The sequence below is a fragment of the Somniosus microcephalus genome, chromosome 9 (assembly GCF_052327205.1).
Source record: "Somniosus microcephalus isolate GS21.2 chromosome 9, FLI_Smic_1.0, whole genome shotgun sequence".
NCBI lineage: Eukaryota > Metazoa > Chordata > Chondrichthyes > Squaliformes > Somniosidae > Somniosus > Somniosus microcephalus.
Genome location: NC_140995.1, coordinates 12,447,352 through 12,471,937, shown reverse-complemented (window position 1 = coordinate 12,471,937; position 24,586 = coordinate 12,447,352). Strand labels below are relative to the sequence as shown.

At 45.4% G+C, this 24,586-nt stretch overlaps 1 protein-coding gene across 5 annotated transcripts in view; it reads left to right on the top strand.

The window, feature by feature from the left end:
* Window positions 1–24,586, top strand: part of rnf144ab (ring finger protein 144ab) — a 132,358-nt gene that overhangs the window by 57,041 nt on the left and 50,731 nt on the right. For all 5 annotated transcript variants that reach the window (XR_015079472.1, XR_015079471.1, XM_085996372.1 and 2 more), the window contains 2 exons: window positions 19,058–19,162; window positions 20,046–20,106. Coding sequence is in view for 3 of the 5 variants with exons in the window: in XM_085996372.1 (XP_085852498.1) it covers window positions 19,058–19,162; window positions 20,046–20,106 (166 nt within the window). In the remaining 2 variants the exon portion in view is untranslated. The remainder of the gene's footprint in view (window positions 1–19,057; window positions 19,163–20,045; window positions 20,107–24,586) is intronic.

Below are 24,586 nucleotides of genomic sequence, written 5' to 3'. Positions count from 1 at the left end.
TTGCTTTTCATTTCACTAATGTCAATGTATTTTTGTAGTCTTCGACCTTACATGATCGAATGGAACCACTTGTCCAGGACAGTTTTATTTTTGAAATGTGTTGTTCACATGTGAACTATTAATACTGCATCAACTTGCATCATCTAATTCAAAATGTCGACTTATTTCCTCTTTGTATGGATTTTTCTTTCAAACCCAACCAGATGAAATTCAAGACTACTGTCTTCCTATTTCAAGTGATTTCAGTAACCAGATACATTTTTTTTTACTGACTTTCACAAAATCTGCCTTATTTTTATATCTGATCGTCGTATAGCTCAGTTTTGAAAATTGCTGCTCCCTTGCCCTGCGCTTTTAGTGCAATATGAATGATTCTTTGTGGATTTACACTGAAATCATTCTTTGGCCTTCGATAATTTCCTACATTTCATTCAGAACAGCTCTGTTGACCTACATTGCTGATTTTATGTGTCGCTTCAGCAACGGGAAGAATTTTAACAGATCGCTGTGATTCTGTTGATGCTGCAATTAGCTTTTTGTTACCTGCTCTGTTGGCGAAATCTTTTCAGCGATGGTTTTCCTTCTATTTGAGGGGGGGAAAAACCAATCGCTCCATTGATTTGTAAGAGACACACAGTAGAGATACTGGCCTATAACTGGAAAGCTCAATGACTTCTTTACTTGACTTTAAAAAAAAATACGTTTGGCACGGCTATGTTGTTTTTGAAAGGCTGTTAATTCAGAATTGTTTTCATTTGGAAAAAGTTGATTTATTTAATAGCTCAAAATAAACTATTTTAATAAAGTAAGACAGGGAGTGTTTTTGCACAATTTTGGTTTTATATTAATGGATTATTCAAATTAGGCAACTTAGGATCAATAAGAGTAGACTTGATGAGACATTAATAAGAGTACAGGACCTTTCAAAGCATTGTTTTAAGGAATCTAGACGAATTCAGGACGGATGTTGTTGGGTCCAGTAACCGCATCAGACTTTACACGGTCAAGTGAGGAATCAAATTCTGAATGAGTAACGGGGTGAGCAGTTCTGTTTCAATCAAGCCCAGTTTGAAAAATTAGCAAAATTCCATCTTGATTAACCTCTCCTGAGGATCTTTCTGATCCAATATAGCACCATTTGGAAGAGTCTTGCTGCTATATGTGTCCGCTGTGGCTCAGTGGGTAGCGCACTCAGCCTCTTGAGTCAGAAGGTTGTGGGTTCACAGTTGCCACTCCAGGGACTTGAGCACATCAAGCTAGGCTGACACTCCAGTGCAGTGCTGAGGGAGTGCTGCACTGTTGGAGGTGCCGTCTTTCAGATGAGACGTTAAACCGAGGCCCCGTCTGCGCTCTCAGGTGGACGTAAAAGATCCTACGGCACTCTCTCGTGTCTGCTGTCCCTTGGCACTATTTCGAAGAAGAGCAGGGGAGTCATCCCCGGTGTCCTGGCCAATGTTTATCCCTCAATCAACATAACAAAATCAGATTCTCTGGTTATTATCACATTGCTGTTTGTGGGAGCTTGCTGTGTGCAAATTGGCTGCTGCGTTTCCCACATTACAACAGTGACTACACTCCAAAAAGTACTTCATTGGCTGTAAAGCGCTTTGAGATGCCCGGTGGTTGTGAAAGGTGCTATAGAAATGTAAGCCTTTCTTTCTTTCTACAGTAGTATCTGCTTTCAGTGGACAGAGTTTAACAATATGATTTCTCACCAACTTTTTTGGAAAACCTCTGCACTTTTCTACTGGGATTAATAAGAGCAGTTATTTCTGTGCTAGTTCAACAAAAAGAACATCTGCCTGCTGTTTATAGACCCTGAGTGATAGTGAGTCTCTGAATTCTGTATAGAGGTCTGCACCTGTGCTGACCATCACCATTTTATGGATTTGCAATTTTCTCTAGGAATCACAAGTTGTGGATCCTGGGATGATTTTACTGAAATCCTCATAATTCAAATTACACTTTCGGTAACTAAACAGGACATGCATGCATTGGCGAGAGTGCAAAGAAAACTCAAGTGTAAAGGGGGTGTGTAATGAGGAAAGATTAAGGAAGCTGTCTAGAGAGAAAAAGGCAATGGGAGGAGGATGACATATATACCTACTTGCCTTTCCACCTTCAAAGATTTCTGTACATAAACATAAGAACATAAGAAATAAGAGCAGGAGTCGGCCATGCGGCCCCTCGAGCCTGCTCCACCATTCAATAAAATCATAGCTGATCATCGACCTCAACTCCACTTTCCCGCCCGATCTCCCTATCCCTTGATTCCCCTAGAGTCCAAAAATCTATCGATCTCAGCCTTGAATATACTCAAAGACTCAGGATGCACAGCCCTCTGGGGCAGAGAATTACAAAGATTCACAACCCTCTGAGTGAAGATGTTCCTCCTCGTCTCAGTCTTAAATGGCCGACCCCTTATCCTGAGACTATGCCCCCTAGTTCTAGACACTCCAGCCAGGGGAAACAAGCTCTCAGTGTCTACCCTGTCAATCCCCTTCAGAATCTTGTATGTTTCAATGAGATCACCTCTCATTCTTCTAAACTCCAGAGAGTATCGGCCCATTCTACACAATCTCTCATCATAGGACAACCCTCTCATCCCAGGAATCAATCTAGTAAGATTCTGTTCCTGCAATCCCTTCAAAATTGTACCATAATAAACAAACATTTCTTGACTCCCTTCCACGGAAGGTCCTGGACTCTATTGCTAGTCTATGCAGAACTCACTTATCTCAGATGGGATGGCATTGAGAGGAGTGGCATTACAATTAGCCTACAATATATACACACAAAAGGTGAACCCACAATATTACTGCAAGCTAAGTCAGGCTAACATAAATCTAAATTGGTGAAAAATTAATTTAAAACTGATATTAGAAGAACAAAATCTTCACTCAAAAGAGTGATAAATATTTGTTGTAATCTATCATAAAAAATCACGGGATTCGGGGTAATATTCTGGCGTGGGTGGAGGATTGGCTCTCTAACAGAAAGCAGAGAGTTGGGATAAATGGTTCATTCTCAGACTGGCAATCAGTAACTAGTGGTGTTCCGCAGGGGTCAGTGCTGGGTCCCCAACTCTTTACAATCTATATTAACGATTTGGAGGAGGGGACCAAGTGTAACATATCAAAGTTTGCAGATGATACAAAGATGGGAGGGAAAGTAGTGAGTGAGGAGGACATAAAAAACCTGCAAAGTGACATAGACAGGCTAAGTAAGTGGGCAGAGATTTGGCAGATGGAATACAATACTGGAAAGTGTGAGGTTATGCACTTTGGCAGGAAAAATCATAGAGCAAGTTATTATCTTAATGGCAAGAAACTGGAAAGTACTGCAGTACAAAGGGATCTGGGGGTCCTGGTGCACGAAACTCAAAAAGTTAGTATGCAGGTGCAGCAAGTGATCAAGAAGGCCAATGGAATGTTGGCTTTTATTGCTAGGGGGATAGAATATAAAAACAGGGAGGTATTGCTGCAGCTATACAAGGCATTGGTGAGACCGCACCTGGAATACTGCACACAGTTTTGGTGTCCATACTTAAGAAAAGACATACTTGCTCTCGAGTCAGTACAAAGAAGGTTCACTCAGTTAATCCCGGGGATGAGGGGGTGGTCATATAAGGAGAGGTTGAGTAGATTGGGACTCTACTCATTGGAGTTCAGAAGAATGAGAGGCGATCTTATTGAAACATATAAGATTGTGAAGGGGTTTGATCGGGTGGATGCGGTGAGGATGTTCCCAATGATGGGTGAAACTAGAACTAGGGGGCATAATCTTAGAATAAGGGGCTGCTCTTTCAAAACTGAGATGAGGAGAAACTTCTTCACTCAGAGGGTGGTAGGTTTGTGGAATTTGCTGCCCCAGAAAGCTGTGGAAGCTACATCATTACATAAATTTAAAACAGAAATAGATAGTTTCCTAGAAGTAAAGGGAATTAAGGGTTACAGGGAGCGGGCAGGAAATTGGACATGAGTCTAGGTTCAGAATGGCCATGGCCCTGTGGGTAGTGGAGCGGGCCCAGGGGCCGTGTAGCCTGGTTCTGCTCCTACTTCTTGTGTTCTAATTCTGTGTTAGATTTCAGGAGATGGTTTTATTCCTGTTCCTGGCTGGGGTGGAGATCACCTTTTATAGAAGGTAAGTACTGTAGACAATATAGGGACAGAGTGATCTCCTGGAAGAGTTTCGATCGCCTAGATGGGTCGGAGAGGAATTTCCCAGATTTTTTCTCCCAAATTGGCCATTGGGTTTTTTATCTGGTTTTTCGCCTCTCCCGGGAGATCACATGGGTTTGGGTGGGATGGAGAGTGATAGAAGATTGGAGGTTAGGACCAGATCAGCCATGATCTTATTGAATGGTGGAGCAGGCTCGAGGGGCCGATTGGCCTACTCCTGCTCCTATTTCTTATGTTCTTATCATGTGACGTTCTAGAGTCCAAGGCATTAGCGATGTTCAAAATACACTTGGATGCTCGACTGGTGAGTTTCAGCATTAGAGGGAAGAGTTTCAATGAGCCAAATGCTTTATTCTCCTTTACTCTTTACAAACTGAGATAAGCAAGTAAGCAGTAAGAATGTCGAGTGAGTTTTTCTAAAGTTCCAATGTTTCTGTTTGTAAAATGGTAAATCCTGTTGTTGTTGGACTGGAATATCTGAAAAGTAAAGAAGAAGTCTTAAATCATCCTATGGACAAGCAAAAGAAACCGATCATAACAAGGGACGAATACCTGATCAGTGATAGATGCCATTGCAGAAAAATACTTAAACCATTTACTGTCCAAATACAATGAAGAATTAATCTCCCAACTGAGCAAAATCAAACAGAGCATTTCATACTTGCACTATTTTCCCAAAACTACTGCAACTCCAAAATAAGTCTTGGGACCAACCATTTTAGGCTTGGAGGATATTTTTTAAATTATTGATTGCCCCAAAGCGAGGGAGGATTAAAATTCGCTCATAATGCAAGGGCAACCTAATGACAGTTGACATAAATGGAAAGAAGAATTGAGTGGGATTGAAGACTTCAAGTGGAGCTGAAATTCAATTTTTTAAATAAATTAATAAAAGGAATACTATTCTAGCTGCATCAACCATTGTGGCCCAGAAATTCGGGTTGGGGGCTTCCTGCGGGTGCAAGCCTCCGACCTGCACTTACCTAGCGCGCCGACCGTTGTGCTGTGGGCCCCCGTGGGATTCCGATCCTGGGCCTCCTCCAGCTGCCGGCCCCGGCGCAGTGCTTGCGTATCCCAGGGGCGCAGTTAGTTCGATGCGTCCCCTGGGATCACGTGGGCCATGGGGAGCCAATGGTAGCAGGGAATGCTTCATTCATAAGTTTGACAGGAAGATCTGTCAAACCTATAAATACTATAAGCCCCAAAACATCACTAAAACCTCAAATAAATTTTTTAAGAAACATCACCTTTTTAAAATAAACTATAAATTACATGAAATAACTATTTTAAACAATAATTTAAATTTCTGAAAAAATTAATTACATTTTCTAACGGGGCTAAAAATAAACTTACCTTTCTTTAAAGTATTTAAAAATAATAAACCTGTGGAAAAAATGTTTTAATTTTAATTCACCACTTACCTTGTTAAAAGCAGGCCTTACGACTGCTTTTTACATGTCTAACTTCTGGAGACTTACCTTCCCAGAGAAACCTGGAAAAAAAACGTAAGTTCAATGCGCACGCGCTGCCTCTCCGGCGCACGCGTTCCACCTCTTAATCCCTTCTTTCAGGGGAATGGAAGTTCCGGTTTCCCGCCCATGCGCAGTGCATGCACGAAACCGGCACTTTCATTGGGCCTACGCGTGAGTACCCAGCGCGTACTCACGCGTTGGGACCCGAATTTCTGGGCCATTAGTTTTTGGTGTTCCTCCCCATCAGTACTTAAAAATATTTGTTTTGTTGAATCATATTTTAGTGTTAGATGTGCATCATGTCCTTTGAGCCAAACCAGTGCAACAGAAATGTTTAAATGCAACTAAATTCAGCACTGTACATATTGAGTTCTAAATTGCAACTATAAGAATGTTATGACCCTTATACAGTATAACAAAATTCCCATACACATGCACAAATACCCTCTTCATACAACAGGGTGGCCTCCAGTAGCGGGAGTGCGCTCAAAGGCAACCCTGTAGTATAACAACTTAATGCTCATACCATTGGTGGCATGGAAGGAGTTCAGCGAAGATTCACCAGGCTGATACCTGGGATGGCAGGAATGACGTATGAGGAGAGATTGGGTTGATTGGGCTTATACTCGCTGGAGTTTAGAAGAATGAGGGGGGGATCTCATTGAAACTTATAAAATTCTGACAGGACTGGACAGACTAGATGCAGGAAGGGTGTTCCCGATGGTCGGGGAGTCCAGAACCAGGGGTCACAGACTAAGGATAAGGGGTAAGCCATTTAGGACAGAAATGAGGAGGAATTTCTTCACCCAGAGAGTGGTGAACCTGTGGAATTCTCTACCACAGAAGGCAGTAGAGGCCAATTCATTAAATATATTCAAGAAGGAGTTGGATATATTTCTTAAGGCTAAAGGGATCAAGGGGCATGGGGAGAAAGCAGGGACAGGGTACTGAATTTGGATGATCAGCCATGATCGCATTGAATGGCGGAGCAGGCTCGAGGGGCCGAATGGCCTACTCCTGCTCCTATCTTCTTTGTTTCTATGAAAGTCTCCAGGACTGCAGTTATCACCTGGTGCCATCAACATAAGCTGTCACAGACAGAAAATTCAAGCCATGTGGTTCGATCGAATTTGCCGTTGGGTTACCATTTTGGTCTGGTTGTGGGTCAGCTGACTCTTCAACCTGACCATGCAGGATAATGATGTGCGTTCAATATTGCAGCCCTATACAGAACTTCCCCTGGCTTCAGCAAATGACATCAAAACATTTTGATGGTCGGTTTCTAACTATTGAGCAGTTTCCTGTTGCTAAACTGACCCACAGTTTTACCAACAGCAACCAGCACATAAACCCTGTTGTATGAAGAGGGTATTTGTGCATGTGTATGGGAATTTTGTTATATAGGAGTCATAACATTCTTATAGTTGTGATTTAGACTTCAGTACTGTGCTGTGGAGGCGGAGTCATTGAATGTATTCAAGGCGGAGTAGACATATATTTGAGCTACAGGGGAGTCCAGGCTTATGGGGAGCGGGCGGGAAAGTGATGTTGAGGCCAAGATCAGATCAGCCATGATCTTATTGACTGGCGGAGCAGGCTCGAGGGGCCAAATGGCCTACTCCTGCTCCTATTTCTTATGTTCTTATGTAAACCTTCCATTGAAAATAGTTCAGTAATAAACAGTATCATTAGACCACACATCAAATGACAGATGATGCAACGTGTAAGCATAGGTTGAATACACTTGTCTCCATTGTTAACTGATGCTGTACTGTACACTTTCAATTATCATTCAGTGCTGATATGTGACCTACGGGATCACCTGTTTGTAGAGCTGGTTTTCTGAGTTGCAGCAGATGATCCAAATCTCATATTTTTAACTGAAATTCACTTGAGGTAAATTGATCAAACTAATTTATTTAACTCTGTTCGAATCTGTTGTGTTTCTGAGCTGCAGCAATTTTCTGCTTCAGTTTTTTGTCCTGTCCCGAAAGCAATGACTTGTACTGTATTGGAGTCCAGTTCTACAGGTGCTGGCAGCTCTCCAGTACCTCACCTAAGTGGCTATTCATCATGTGTGAACTTAAGACGAGTGAGTGTTAAGCAGGCTAATGGGTCAGGGGACTCATTACTGCCAAGCCCAAGTAAGATGCATTTTATGTAGGAGCTGCTAGATAATGATCAGGAGTGAGATTCCTGGCTGATTTAGTCTTTTTCCCTTCCCCGTCCTAGCTCAGATAAGGCCAATGTTAGGAACCCCATTGTTACCCCGATGAGGCCAGCTAACTCAGCAGACACCAGGTGCAAAAGCTGGACCTTCATTGTCTGCACGGCTCGGTAGTGGAGGAAGCGGAGCAGTACAGTTTTTGTTAGAATAAGATTTGACATTTCAACCATGATTGCCAACACAATTGAGAACACATTCATCTGAATGAAGTAGTGGTGAGGTGAAGCTGTCCCTTCCCTGAGAAGGTTACTGTTAGCCCCAATAGAGTGGATAGGTATGTGTTCTAGCCATTCCTCTTCAGTCTGCCTTAGTCTGTAAAATGCAGCCAGAATGTACAACCCTCAAATTTTGATCCTGAATTCCTTGGAAGAGCCCTTTAACTAGCTCCTTACTGTGTAACGGCTGACCCTTCTGACTATTATTCTTCAGGATCCTGTCCAAAAAATAAATTTAAATGCCTACAATTCTTTGTAAATGGAAAGGACATTCATTTGCTGTGGATTCCCCATTTTCATATCTTTTTATCTGAATAAAAGTCATCTTTCGGAGTTTTGGTTATACTTAAACCTCTATTATTACTTTATTACTCCAAATTCTGCCAATTTTCTCCCCTTGTAGGGATGTGGTACCACTGTGCCAGTTGCACTCCCGATACCTTGCCCAAGTGGTCATCTTCATGTGTGAGTGGGGCTTGCTTGATAGTGACTAGAAATGGGAATTCTGGCTGATTTCAGTATCTCCCCTGGTCCTACTTTGTTTTTTCTGGAGGACCTCCTGGCCCCCCCGTGGGTAGAGGACCTCTCTTGCAGTGTTGACCCCCTGCACAAAGCTGGAGTGCAGCGTGTGAGATCCTGGGTGCCCCTTCCCTGGCTTGCTGAGCCATTTATGAAGCACTTTTACCTTTTTGAACGTGCGGAAGGCAGTTCAGCGTTAAGAGCTGAAGACTGCCATTTCAGAATTATTTTTAATGTTTATTTTTTCAGAAGGCAGTTGAGCTCTAAGGGCTAAAGGGCTATTTTTAAATGATTTTTTTTTTAAATTCATTTTAGAAGGCAGTTCACCTTTAAGGGATCGATGCTGCTTTCTAAAATGACAGGCTAGCTTTAAGAGAACACTGCCTCGTTCCAGGGCAGCCAGGACCACTCTACATTGGGCCTCCTGCTGAGACTACCGTCCGAAACAGCGCGTTGCATGGTATGATTTTGCGCTGCGCTAATTTAAATCGGCAGGCAGTTAACTTCGGCCCGCGGTGGCACCGGCTGTTTCCCAGCCTAATCGAATTTCTAGGCCCAGCTATCTTCACAAATACCTGTAGATCTGAGAAATACGACAACCTAAAGAATTAGCTGCAGGATTTTTTTGTGCTTTTTAGTCTCGTGAGTTAGTCCATTTCTATCGATGAAAGTTCTGTTGCAAAAGCTGTTGCAAAAGCTAACGATTGTGGAATTTCTGTCGTCCTTTGTGTGAGATGAATTTTCTTTTTTTTTTAGATAGTTGATATCCTACACTTTCTTTCACGCTGCCCTCTCTATTTGAAACCCATCGCTCTACTGTGATGCTCAGGCCAACAACATTGGAGCAGAGATTTACCATTTAATTTGCTCATCCAATCCTCCCTCATTCTCGTAGCTGGTTGCAATACAGCTGGCATATTTCGTTCTAACCTGGACTAGAATAATCCCAGGGATATAGGTGGGATAACACATGCTCAGACTTCTACTTATAGAAACCCATCAATTTCAGCATCCTGCTGTTCTGAATGAGAAAAATGTTTTAATTTAATATCTAAAGTCTGAGCTAAAATGCAGTCAGGTGTAAGAGGCACATGTGTGAAGTGTAAAGGACTTGGCATCAGGATCTGTAACTGCTGCGATGAGTCGAGGTTTATCACATTCTGAAAAAATTTGTCTCATTTTCACCAACGTCAGTATGTAGCTGGGTATCATTACTTTTGAGAGCTATGCTAATTTGAAGGCTGTAACGTTATCTCTTTTGATGGAAGTGATACCTGAAGTAAATCTTCCCATCTATTTCAGTTTTGGAGGTCAGAAGCTGACTGACCTATAAAGTCCACCTCCCACCCCCCATTTTTTTTCTCTGTTCCTGAAAGTGCTGCTAGTATGCCAGGAACAAGGATGCCTTGCTGCAGTTGTACAGGGCCTTGGTGAGACCACACCTTGAGTATTGTGTGCAGTTTTGGTCGCCTTATCTGAAGAAGGATGTTCTTGTCATGGAAGGAGTTCAGCGAAGATTCACCAGGCTGATACCTGGGATGGCAGGAATGACGTATGAGGAGAGATTGGGTCGATTGGGCTTATACTCGCTGGAGTTTAGAAGAATGAGAGGGGATCTCATTGAATCTTATAAAATTCTAACAGGACTAGATGCAGGAAGGATGTTCCTGATGGTCGGGGAGTCCAGAACCAGGGGTCACAGTCTAAGGATAAGGGGTAAGCCATTTAGGACAGAGATGAGGAGGAATTTCATCACCCAGAGAGTGGTGAACCTGTGGAATTCTCTACCACAGAAGGCAGTGGAGGCCAATTCATTAAATATATTCAAGAAGGAGTTAGATATATTTCTTAAGGCTAAAGGGATCAAGGGATATGGGGAGAAAGCAGGGACAGGGTACTGAATTTGGATGATCAGCCATGATCGCATTGAATGGCGGAGCAGGCTCGAGGGCCCGAATGGCCTACTCCTGCTCCTATCTTCTATGTTTCTATGTTTCTATTCCACAGCAATCAGAAGCCCAGTTTTCCTTTGTCAGAGTAGCCATTCTTCATCTACAAGTCTGAACAGTGAAGGATGGTAGGCTAGGTAGTGATAGAGCAGGAATCCTGGCTCTTATCCTGTCTTCCTTAGCTCAAAGGATGCTGAGACCATTTGTAGTACCCTTGGGCTCCATGGTTGAGATCAGTTCATTTGTCAAAAGCAAGAGATCAAGGCCTAGAAATTCGAACCCTTAGCGCCGGCCATTAAGGCTAGTTTTGAAGCAAAAATGGCTGCCGCCTCGCTTCTGCCCACTTCCGCCATATTGGGTAGGTCGGCAGCGCTGCCGTTGCCTGCACTCGCCGCAAGTATTTTAGTTACCAGAAGCGTGACGTCAATCAGCGTGCAACGTCGAATTGACACACGCTCAACATTTGGATGTCGCCACTCCTCTTACCGCCCTCTACAAAGCGTGCGTGCGGCCGTTGACAGCACGTAGAGCCGGGAGAAAGCGGCGGTGAGCTAAAAACTGTACAGTAAACAGCTGCCGAGATAACTGGTAACTATGGAGAGCTCAGTCTATGTAACTGGAGTGAAAACTGCTACAAAGAAATGCATCAAATCTCCCCCCTGGTCAGTCAAACATACACTGTACTGCAGTTGTAATAATCAAAGCTGCATTTCCTTAAATTTTATACATTGGGTTTTCTAGTTTAGGAACTGATAAAATAATATGCAAAGTTTTGAAATCTGTTTTTAAAAGGCCAAGAAATAAGGAAGATTTAACACTATTCTCACCAAGACTTCTTCAAAAGTCTTGTTGTTAAAAATGTAATTGAAGTCTCTTCTGCACGATTTACACCAGTAAACTCATGACCGTGAGGTTCATGTTTCCCCTTTCTAAAAATTTATTTCAATTGGTTTCTCATGCAACGGTTTAAGGACATCTGTGCCACAGTCTTGATGTGGTGCTTCCAGTCACAGTCCCTCCAGTTCTGAGCCTGTGCTTTAAGAGCCACTCACCAAGGAGTGAATTCCCTGTGTGATATGCAGGATAGTGTGCTGTCACTGCTCGCTGCAAGGTGGTGTATATCCTTCCCCTCCCCCTCCAGCACCATGGTGGAGCACAAACCTCCACACAGCAAACATCTGGGTGAAACATCTGTGGACCTATGGCAGCCAGCAAAGGTGGGAGGACCAGGCAGTCTGGTACCCATTTGTGGAACCCGCACAAGACCCAGACAAACGTCCGAGAAAGTAAGAGGGGAGCCGTGGACAGACAAACGCTTCCTAATGTGCCACAATGGACAATGCTCCATCAGCGGACTCGATAACTCCTGACCCAGGGACCGACACCAAATGATCCCAAATGGCACATTACCAGAGAGCGCCGCACCGATCCTTTTAGATGCGACACTCGGCCTCCTGCTGAGATTACCACCGGAAGGAGCGCGTTGCACGTCAGCTTCTGCGGTCTGCTCATTTAAATCAGCAGGCAGCACCAAATCCCTGCGCTCGTTTTGCAGGCGGCCATTAACATTGGCCTGCGGTGGCACCGCCCGTTTTCGGACTTAATCGAATTTCTAAGCCCATATCTGGTATGACTTTTGTTGTGTATGTACCTTTAAGGGAATAACTGGTCTCAGACTGCAGTACCGGCAGTGACCACCCCTGTATAAAAGGCCCTAGCAGGCTTCTGTAGTTTCAGTTTCCAGGTTGTCTCCATTCAGTAAAGACTTGTTATAATTAGCTCCTGCAGTCCGTGTCTCAATTATACACGGACATAATACTGGCGACGAGTAAGAAACGAACTTACCTGCAACTCGGCAGCACCTCAGACGACGTATTGAAGGTCGAAGCCAGAAGAAAGCAAAAAAAATAATCCAAAGAAACTCGAGAAACGGGCATCGACCGTGGGCAACCGCCCTCCAAATCATCGAATTGAAAAGTGCAGGAGAGACTGTCGAGAGCCAGGCTTGGTTCTCCAGTCTGTGGTTTCCCAGCTAATCGGGCTGGTGGCAGGTAGTGCACTGATCCTTTCTGGGCTGCGGCGGGCTAGAGCTCGATCGGGTGGCTCTGCAATGGGGCCGGGCAGCGAGTCGGGAAGCAAAGAGAGAGAGAGAGGGTGGAGCACACAGCCGGTGCTTCGAAGCCGGGCAGCGTTCGGACCTAAGAATAGGGAGGGAAGTGTCCCAGAGGGTCCGCTCCACAACGGGAACGGTTCTTCAATTAACGGAGCAAATATTGAAGCGCGATAGAAAAATAAAAATACCGCGGAGAGCGGCGTGGCAGCAGCGGTCGGGGAGGCGCGAAGACCATAGGGCGTCGCCATTACAGGATAGTAAAATAAATATAATCGCCAGCAACAGCGTTGGCAGTGGCGGGAAAGCGTGGGAGGCGCCATCTTAACTCGGCGGGGAAGAAGGAAAAGCGCGGGAGGCGCCATTTTGATCCATCGGGGACGAAGGCAAAGCGCGGGAGGCGCCATCTTAGATTTTCAAGATGCCAAAGACTGGCGATATCACTGCCTTCGATAATGCAATAGAAGACTGGACCACGTATGTGGAAAGAGTCGAGGTATATTGCGAGGCAAACGAAATAGCCGATGAGAAAAAGGCATCGGTATTGCTAAATTTAATGGGCGCAAGAATGTACGGCCTATTGCGGGACCTGATTACTCCAGCCAAACCGAAGGCGAAGAGTTTTAACGAAATTGTTGCTATCCTACAGGAACACCTAAATCCTACACCGCTGCTGATAGCAGAAAGATTTAAATTCCACAGGAGAAATCAGCATAAAAATGAGAGCAATGCTGATTACCTTACGGAACTACACAAGCTATCAAAGCACTGCCAGTTCGGAGCAGGACTGGCAGATACCTTACGGGACAAATTTGTCTGTGGACTCCTGAGTGAAGGAACCCAGAAGAGGTTACTCTCCGAGAAAGAGCTGACGCTAGATAAGGCTTTCAGCGTGGCAGTATCGTACAAAGCCGCAGCAAGGGGAGCTGCGGAAATACAACAAAAGCCACAGGAATACGGCACCCACGAAATGACACGGGGATTTGCAAAATGTTATCGCTGCGGCAGAACAAACCATGACCAGAAGGACTGTTGGTCCAAGGACAAAATATGCAGGCAATGCGGAAAGATGGGACACATTGCACGAGTTTGCAGGTCTGAGAAGAAGACCAACGACAATAAAAAGGCTAGTAAGGAACCGTACAGGAAAGTACAAAAGATGACGGACAGTAGTTCCGAAGACCAGATGAGCGATAGTGAATCCAGCCACAAGAGACTAAGCTGTCTCAAACTTCACAACGTAATCGCAAAAGAGGATCACCGAACCATGTGGGTCACCCTCACGATAGCAGGGTCCCAAGTCAAAATGGAATTGGATACAGGATCAGCTCTAACCGTCATGAATCGACGAGACTACGAGCGGCTATTCTCACACATACCCTTCAGAGAGACATCCATTGTCTTGAGGACGTATACGGGGCAAAAAGTATACCCCAGAGGAAAAATAAGGGTGCCTGTCGAATACAACGGCAAGAAAATACGGAAATTGTATCTCTACATTCTGCAAGATGGTGGACCACCGTTATTGGGACGTGAATGGATCAGAAAGATAAGTTTAGACTGGCACTCCATTCAGGCACTGACGGTGGCTGGTAAAAAGGATGACGACGTCACTCCTGGACGATTGTCAACAATCTTAGCTGACGCCAAAGAGGTATTTCAACAAGAACTGGGCACTCTTAAAGGCGTAACCGCCTCGATAAAAATAGAGGAGAATGCAATTCCCAAGTTTTTCAAAGCAAGACCGGTACCATATGCAATTCGCCCAGCCGTCGAGGCAGAGCTGGAGAATGCAGGCGTGTTATCTAAGGTAGACTGGAGCGAGTGGGCGACACCCATCGTTCCTGTCCTGAAGAAAACGTTAAACAATAAGTCTGAGGAGCCAAGGAAGGTTCGCATCTGTGGGGACTTCAAGGTGACGGTGAACCCAGTCCTTCACACAGTACAGTATCCTCTTCCAAGGATAGAAGATATCTTCGCCTCACTATCTGGAGGGAAGCGTTTTACAAAAATTGACCTAGCCCAAGCATATTTGCAGATGGAGGTTGAAGAATCCTCTAGGAAGTATCTCACGATAAACACTCACAAAGGTCTTTACCAGTATCATCGACTGGTATTCGGAGTAGCATCAGCTCCGGCGATATGGCAAAGAGCGATGGAACAAGTCCTGCAAGGGATTCCGGGGACTCAGTGTTACTTGGACGACATCCTAGTGACAGGTGAAGATGACAGTGAACACCTTGCCAACCTAGAGCAGGTGCTCACTAGACTACGTGAACATGGGCTACGAGCCAATCGCCCCAAGTGCGAGTTTTTTAAGAAACAGATATCGTATTGTGGCCACGTGATTGATGAAGAGGGGTTGCATAAGTCCCCTGACAAAATTGAAGCGGTAGTTAAGGCTCCAGCACCTGAAAATGTGTCGCAACTGAGGTCATTCCTCGGATTGGTGAATTACTACCATAAGTTTTTGCCGAATTTGTCCACAATTCTGCATCCACTGAACGCCCTACTACGAACGGGAGTAGCATGGAAATGGAGCGATGAATGTAAGTGGGCCTTTCAGAAGAGTAAGGACCTAATCACTTCAAGAGAAGTATTGGCTCACTACAACCCATCACTACCGATAAGACTGGCGTGTGATGTGTCTCCCTACGGCATTGGGGCGGTACTGTCACATAAATTCCTTGATGGTTCAGAGAGGCCGATAGCTTTTGCGTCACGCTCGTTAACTTCAGCCGAGCGTAACTACGCCCAGATTGACAGAGAGGCCCTCAGCCTGGTGTGGGGGGTGAAGAAGTTCAATCACTACCTGCACGGTCAGAAATTTACCCTACTAACTGATCATCAACCTCTCGTCTCCATTTTCAACCCTCAGAAGGACGTACTGATAATGACGGCACAACGGCTACAGAGGTGGTCCCTTTTCCTGGGGGCACACCAATATGACATCGAGTACAAAGGAACTAAACAGCATGGGAATGCTGATGGATTGTCGCGCCTACCGTTGCCGACGGTGGAAGAAGAACTGGCAGTGGATCCAGTGGAGTTATTCCACTCGACTGTAGTCGAATGTCTCCCTGTGACGAATGCAAACATAGAAAAGGAAGCATGAAATGACCCGACACTCTCCTGGGTCTATGATTTAACGGTGAAGGGATGGCCAGCACATGGCGAACCACTGCTGCCAGCATTCTCGCCGAGAAGAGAACAGCTGTCAGTGTGCAGAGGAACCTTGATGTATGGATCCAGAGTAGTAATTCCACCCAAATTGAAGGATAGAGTGCTCAATGAGCTTCACGAGGGTCATCTGGGAGGGGTAAAAATGAAGAACTTAGCCAGAGCGTTTGTATGGTGGCCAGGAATCGATAGAGAAATCGAAGAGATGACCAAGAGCTGTACAGGATGCCAGAAGGTCCAAAACACCCCACCACAAGCCCCTCTACATCCATGGGAGTGGCCCTCATCTCCATGGCAAAGGGTGCACATTGATTTTGCTGGTCCCTTTATGGACTCGATGTTTTTAATTGCGGTGGATGCACATTCAAAGTGGCCAGAGGTAATAAAAATGTCCTCAACCACCACAGAAAAAACTATCACAGTCTTACGAACCATATTCGCCAGGAATGGGCTGCCTGAACAGATTTGCTCTGACAATGGACCACAGTTTGTTTCTGAAGAGTTCTGGAGGTTCTTAAAGAACAATGGTGTTAAGCATTACACATCCGCCCCATATCATCCAGCCACTAATGGATTGGCCGAGAGGTTTGTTCAAACATTCAAGAAGGCTATCAAGGCAATGTGTAATGAAGATATACCCCTACAACACAAGGTGGATAACTTCTTGTTTGCCTACCGGAATGCGACACATGCGGTTACCAACCAAACTCCAGCCATGATGTTCTTCAATCGAAGACTACGATGCCGCTTGGATTTGGTTAAGCCAAACGTCAGAAGAGATGTGGAGAACAGGCAGTTTCAGAATATGAATGAAAGGCCGACCAGGAGTTTTAAGATAGGTCAACCAGTTTTGGCCCGGGACTACCGCACAGAGAAATGGCAGCCAGGGACGATCTGTACACGGCAAGGACCTCTAATGTATACCGTGGACGTTGGAGAGGGCATTGTAAGACGCCATGCTGACCAGATTCTAGAGTCACTGGAAAACGTCAACTCCACACCACGATCTGATACACCTGGCAATGAAATCGACGTTCCAATTGCATCTACCGCAGAATCGGTGATATTGGAAGCAGACGAACCAAACAACGACATTGATCCCGACTCAACCTTGCCAGAAGAACCTGATATCCCAAAGAGGCGTTATCCAGACAGAATCAGGAAGCCTCCTCAAAGACTGAACTTATAATTGCTTAACTTCATCCAATGTATCTAGCAACAGTAATTGTAATTAGTTATTATTTAGTTGTTAAATGAATGTTATGTACTGTTTATCTAAAAGGGGAGGAATTGTTGTGTATGTACCTTTAAGGGAATAACTGGTCTCAGACTGCAGTACCGGCAGTGACCACCCCTGTATAAAAGGCCCTAGCAGGCTTCTGTAGTTTCAGTTTCCAGGTTGTCTCCATTCAGTAAAGACTTGTTATAATCAACTCCTGCAGTCCGTGTCTCAATTATACACGGACATAATAGGTTTGGTTTGTCTGGCTCAGTTTCACATCTGTGAGCCATCGGGGAGCAGGGCTTTTCTAATTAAATTGGTTCACTAATGGTGTATCTTTAGCCCCGTTGTTCCCTTCACTTGGCACATTGCAGGGCTGTGTCATGTACTAAATACTGAAAATGGGTCCCGTCACTGTTACTATTGAGACAAATTTGAGAAATTTCACTCTTGATTATTGCTGATGAATGTTCTCCTGTCTTTGCTCATGTTACTTTCTGACTTGCAGGATATGGGAAATGTACTTTACTTCAAATATCTTGTGAGGAGGGCTGGATGGTGTGATCGGTTTGAGACTGGGCTTTCATCATTGTCATTGTTAGCGATGGCTCAGTTGGTAGTACTCTCTCCTCGGAGTCCGAAGGTTGTGAGTTCAGAGTCCCACTCCAGAGATTTGAGCATGTAATCTAGGCTGACACTCCATTGCAGTACTGAGGGAGTGCTGCACTGTTGGATGTGCCATCGTGCAGATGAGGTGTTAAACATAGAAGATAGGAGCAGGAGTCGGCCATTTGGCCCCTTGAGCCTGCTCCGCCATTCAATGAGATCATGGTTGATCATCCAAATTCAGTACCCTGTCCCTGCCTTCTCCCCATATCCCTTGATCCCTTTAGCCTTAAGAAATATATCTAACTCCTTCTTGAATATATTTAATGAATTGGCCTCAACTGCCTTCTGTGGTAGAGAATTCCACAGGTTCACCACTCTCTGGGTGAAGAAATTCCTCCTCATCTCTGTCCTAAATGGCTTACCCTTTATCCTTAGACTGTGACCCCTGGTTCTGGACTCCCCCGCCATCGGGAACAGCCTTCCTGCATCTAGTCTGTCTAGTCCTGTTAGAATTTTATACGTTTCAATGAGATCCCCTCTCATTCTTCTAAACTCCAGCGAGTATAAGCCCAATCGACCCAATCTCTCCTCATACGTCATTCCTGCCATCCCAGGTATCAGTCTGGTGAATCTTCGCTGCACTCCCTCCATGGCAAGAACATCCTCCCTTAAACCAGGGCTCTCCAAGGTGATCGTAAAAGATCCTATGACACTATTTAGAAGAAGAGCAGGGGAGGTATCCCCGGTGTCCTGGCCAATATTTATCCCTCAACCAACATTACTAAAACAGGTTATCTGGTCATTACCGTGTCGCTGTTTGTGGCACCTTGCTGTGCGCAAATTGACCGTTTCCTACATTACAACAGTGACTACACTTCAAAAAAGTGCTTCATCGGTTGTAAAGTGCTTTGGTGCTATATAAATGCAAGTCTTTCAAGCCTTTTTTAAATCCAGCCTAGACTGTTGGGATAAAATTCTCCTCTGCTTGAGGGAAGTCCGGGTCTTTGGGCACTTTTCATTCGGCTCCTGGTGGACACGAGCCCCGCAGCACAAAGCTGATCGTGTTCTGTTACTAATTGGCAATCTCACTTGAAAGAGTCACATCACAGCTCATGTGCCATGTGGAAAAAATGTCACACTGGCACTCTAATGGTCGAGACTGAGATACGTTGTTGGGGGCAGAGTATTGGAGGCTTTACTCTGAATCTGGTAGACCCTGATCTGGGGGTGAGCATGCAGTGTTTTTAAATCATGGGAATTTCAACCTTTTCTATATATCTTTCAGTACAGTGAAGTTCCACCTGCACAGTAGGGAAAAATGCATAATTCTTAGGACAGAAGAGCTTTATAACTTTTCCCTGTTTTGCCAACAGTGTCTGAAGCAATATGTGGAACTTTTAATTAAAGAGGGCCTGGAGTCTGTAATTAGCTGTCCTGATGCGGCTTGTCCAAAGAGAGGTCATCTACAGGAAGATGAGGTATTTTGTTTTCTAAGTGTTGTGATAAAGCGATTATATAAGTGCAAGTCTTTTATATCTCTCTCCACTTCTCTCCCTGCATGTGTGTCTGTGCATTCACTAGTGTGCATCTGTGGTTTGTTCTTTCTCTCCCCAACCCTGGAGACGATACTTGGCATTGGATGGTTATAATCTGGTGGGCTTTATTTTTTTTTAATTCGTTTATGGAATGTGAGTGTCATTGGCAAGGCCAGCATTTATTGCCCATCCCTAGTTGCCCTCGAGAAGGTGGCGGTGAGCCGACTTCTTGAACCGCTGCAGTCCGTGTGGTGAAGGTGCTCCCACAGTGCTGTTAGGGAGGGAGCTCCAGGATTTTGACCCAGCGACGATGAAGGACCGGCGATATACTTCCAAGTCAGGATGGTGTGTTTGACTTGGAGGGGAATTTGGAGGTGGTGGTGTTCCCATGCGCCTGCTACCCTTGTCCTTCTAGGTGGAAGAGGTCGCGGGTTTGGGAGGTGCTGCCGAAGAAGCCTTGGCGAGTTGCTGCAGTGCATCTTGTAGATGGTACACACTGCAGCCACGGTACGCCGGTGGTGGAGGGAATGAATGTTTAAGGTGGTGGATGGGGTGCCAATCAAGCGGGCTGCTTTGTCCTGGATGGTGTCGAGCTTCTTGAGTGTTGTTGGAGCTGCACTCATCCAGGCGTGTCGAGAGTATCATCATCATCATTATAAATGCACTTCACATAAATGTGTTCTGATGTAACACTGAAACTATAGGATTTTTTTTGAATAACATGCTCATTCAAGCATTGTTGATACCTTTCATTGATAATGAAGCTTGAAAAATTATATATTTTTTGCATTTCTTAACAGTATTTCACTGTTCATCTTCCCAATAGATCGAATGTGTCGTTGCAGCAGAGCTTATGCAGAGATATAAAAGGTTGCAGTTTGAAAAAGGCAAGTAAATTATGTTATAAATAACCAAAAATGCATTGTTTTTAATTATTCATTATGATTTTAGTTACATTCCTTGTGTAAGTTAATGGTGATTTTCTTTTTTTAATGTAAATTATATATTGGCTGATTTCAAAGAACTGCCCTAATTTACTAAGTACTGCAGTATATATTGATAGGTCAGTTGTCAATACAATTATCTATCCTGCTCCTCTTTCTGTTGCATTATTCTCGGCTCCACTTAAGTTTTTCATCAGGAGAAAAGTAATTTTCTCCAGTTTTTATGGCCAGGTTTCCCAATGAAAAGAAGCCCTCAGATGAAACGTTTTAATGCAGTGTTGTGGTTCGTTAATGTGGTTTTTTTTTTGTTGTATACTATATCCTATCAAGTACCCTTTTTCCAAAGGAACTTGCTCGTTAGAGTAATGAATGCACCCGGTTGAAGCTTTCAAAAAACTATGACGAATTTCTGAATTCAACAGGATGACGTGGGCTTGGTACAAAGTTAAGAGGCAGATATAAAAACTGCTCAAATCATGAAACAAGGGCTTTTCCTGGTCATCCTATTTATGTTTTTATGCTACTATGGGCTGTATTTTTCTCTTTGTTCAAAAATGGGTTAATCTCCCATGTTGTAAACTGTTATTTAAATGGTGTGTGTGCATGCTTTTTAGAAGTGCAGTTTCGTGCAATACTATTTTGTTAGCAAGAACAACAACAAAAAAGCCAATTATTAAACATTTGTATTTATGCCCCTCTAACACTTCTCCAACAGTTGGCGATCCACTGAACAGGCATAAATTACAAGATATGTGAATCCACTTGTAGAGCGCGCTGCACCGCTGCAAATTGACTGAGCAGCAAATTGGTGCAGCATGTTTCATGCTCAGGCCCTGACCAGCCTGGTCAGATGGAATGGGAAAAGAATGGAGAACTACTCCCAGCAAAACACATAGGCAAGACACGTGCAGATAGATAACGCAACATCATTAGGAAGACCTGATGGGAGGCCCAGAAAAAGTAGCATAACTTGAGGAAAAAGCAGGAATATTAATTCTAGCGTAGCAGCAGAGTGCATAGATTGGACATGAAGGAAAGTGTGATTGTTAGAGATGTGCAAAAATGACTATAGTTGCACAGAGAAAAATTAATGATACAGCAAGGATGATAGTAACAGAGAGGATAAGCTTATGGATATTTCAGTACATGTGTTGTGATAGTAAAGACAATGTACTGTAAACCATTCCGTACTAAAATGTTTTTTTTAATCCTCGTTGAGAGAGGGACCTCCTTGTGCCACTCTCCGATTTTATATAATTTGTTGTCGGGTGCTAGTCTCCATAGGCCTGCTAAGCAATGATACCCGCCCTGCTGTATGCCTCAGACATGAACCATGTACAGCAGGCACCTCAAAGCACTGGAGAGGTACCACCAACGCTGCCTCCGCAAGATCCTGCAAATTCATTGGCAGGATAGGTGCACCAACGTCCGTGTTCTCGCTCAGGCCAACATCCCCAGCATCGAAGCTTTGACCACGCTTGATCAGCTCTGATGGACGGGTCACATCGTCCGCATGCCCGATACGAGACTCCCAAAACAAGCGCTCTACTCGGAGCTCCGGCACGGCAAGAGAGCCCCAGGTGGGCAGAGGAAACACTTCAAGGACACCCTCAAAGCCTCCTTGAAAAAGTGCAACATCCCCACCGACACCTGGGAATCCCTGGCCCAAGACCGCACGAAGTGGAGGAGAAGCATCCGAGAAGGCGCCGAACACCTCGAGTCTCTTTGCCAGGAGCAAACGCAAGGAGCGCACATCAACCTAAGCACCCCACCCGCCCGCCCCTTCAACCACCGTCTGCCCCACCTGTGACAGAGACTGTAGGTCCCGCATTGGACTCATCAGTCATCTGAGAACTCATTTTTAATGTGGAAGCAAGTCATCCTCGGTTCCGAGGGACTGCCTAAGAAGAAGAAGAAGCTAAGCTCCACTGAATAATGTGAAGCTTTGATTGCAGAGTGCACTGGATTGACTCCCTTTATTTAGCTTGCATGCCAAGAGGTACTAGATCTATGGAGAGAATTCATAGATTCACACTTTTGTATCTGGTGCCGTCAAGTTCTCTGCAGTTTTATACTTCGGAGTGCAGTCAATGAGGGAACTTGTATGTGTTGAGAGCAGTGTAATTTAAAAGCACCCTTTAATCCACACTGCTCTTGTGCTTAAAGGCAAAACCTCTGCATAATAGGAGGGCACGGAGTAGAACAGAGGGTGGACCCTCCAAGCAGAAAATGCTCACAATAAAAAGAGATAATTATTGATATATTCGAGAGGCAATGCTCTGAAAGGTATTGGGGGAGAAATTGGGTAAGTAGCGCCACTTGTTAGTGCCTAAAGAGGCAGGCAGTGGCTGTAGCGCCACTGGCTGCGCCTCCCGCGATATTGAGTTGGGGCAATAATGGTGGCGTCAGTCTTTTGCGCTGCGCCGCCACCGATGACGTCATCGGTGTGCGCAGCGCCCCGTTCACGATATTTGGTAGCGAACGGCGCAGTTTACCCGCACCCGGTTCACGGGGCCTTACTGTGCCGGCAGCGGCGCAAGTTAAGGTGGAGGTGCGGGGCGGCCGCCTTTTTCGACGGCCGCCTACCAGCACCTCCGTCCCCGGCCTCCTAACCCCCCCCCCCCCCCCTTCTCGGCATTGCTGGCTGTTTCCCGAGAGCCCGGCACTTCTCCTTGGTGCCGGGCTCGTTTGCCGGCACTCGCGATCGGGGTTCGCGCTGTTGCAGGCACCTCCCCCTTAAAAGTGGGAGGAAGGCCTGCAGTACCACAGAGTGCCGTGCCGCAGCGTGTGGCGCTGCGGCACGTTGCGCTGCGATATTCAGTTTCAGTGCCCTAAGAGGGACGCGGAGCGCCTCGAGCCTCGCCCCGTGTCCCTCAAGGGGCAATGAAACTGAATATCGGACGATCGCTGAAGCCGCGAACGCTGCGCTAAATCCTGCGCTCAGGCGACTTTTGCGCCACTTTGGCACCCCAACCCAATTTCTAGGCCATTGAATCTTAAGAAGCTCAGGGTGCGCAGACTAATTGATATACGACATTAAATAAATTTAAAACGGAGATAGACAGTTTCCTAGCTGATAAGGGAATTAGGGGTTACGGGGAGAGGGCAGGGAAGTGGACGTGAGTCTAGGTTCGGATCAGCCATGATCCTATTGAATGGCGGAGCAGGCCCGAGGGGCCGTATGGCCTACTCCTGCTCCTACTTCTTATGTTCTTATGTGTATATGTATGTATAGTGCATGTAATAACAATGCAGTACCCAAATGGATAAGTGTACTTGTGTATTCATGATGCCTCATCTGCTCTCTTATTAGAGCCAGGAGAAACTAGGGGGGGCAAAACAACCCATCAATTTTTGTTGCCGATCGCACATAACTGAAACGCAGTTAGTGTTGGTCACCATATTGGTTAGGGCAGCCTTTGGTCGTCCCGGGCACTTGCCTGAAACGAGTATTAGGCCCACCATCTGCATAGTCAATGAGCCTAATGCCTCTTTCAGGTCCCATTGATAAATTGGATAGCGTCTGACCACAGCATGCACCGTGATGCCGCAGTCAGTTTTCTCTGGCCTTGAGCGGTCCTTAAAGGACCCACTGGCGACTGCTACCAAAAAGGTAAATAAGAACTTTTTTTTTTTACTTGCCTGAATGTGGAGCCAGGAGCAACATTGGAATTGCAGGTCGCTGCCAGTTACCGCTCATCCTCCTCCTGATCTCCTCTACCCAGACTTACTGTGGGCTCTGGTGCCAGGGTCACCGACGGCCAACCTTCATCCTTGCCAGGAACAGCAGCCCCAACACGTTAGCTTAAGGCGAAAGGGATCAAGGGGTATGGGGAGAAAGCAGGGACAGGGTACTGAATTTGGATGGTCAGCCATGATCGCATTGAATGGCGGAGCAGGCTCGAGGGGCCGAATGGCCTACTCCTGCTCCTATCTTCTATGTTTCTATGTATCCTGATGACGCAAGAGGACATTTAACATCTACAGTGAAGGGGCCGTCTGTCGGTCATTCAGTGTGTTGGCCTCTGTGCTGATGTGTCCATCAGTCACTATTAAGTACAGCCCAGCACTGGGTAGTCAGCAGTGGGAACCACAAGCTAACAGACCTGGTGCAGACATCTCCTCTGACTCGAGGGCCCAAACTGATGGATCTTCAACAGACCGAGTCCCACAATTGAATATTTGGGATCTTCCCACACGTAGGAGATGGATGATATTTGTTTAAAGTGAGCTGAATTTGGGTTACTCAAACCCATTTAAGTGAGCAAAACACCATGGGGGAGAAATTGAGTTGCGCCCCCTTTGGGGCGCTAACTTAGTAACACCCCAGAAAAATTAGCCCCCCCCGCCCCCCCCCCCCCCGCGGCCAAAATTGAGTGGTAGCGCCCCAAGAGGGAAGTGCCCCGCCCCCCTCTTGGGGCGC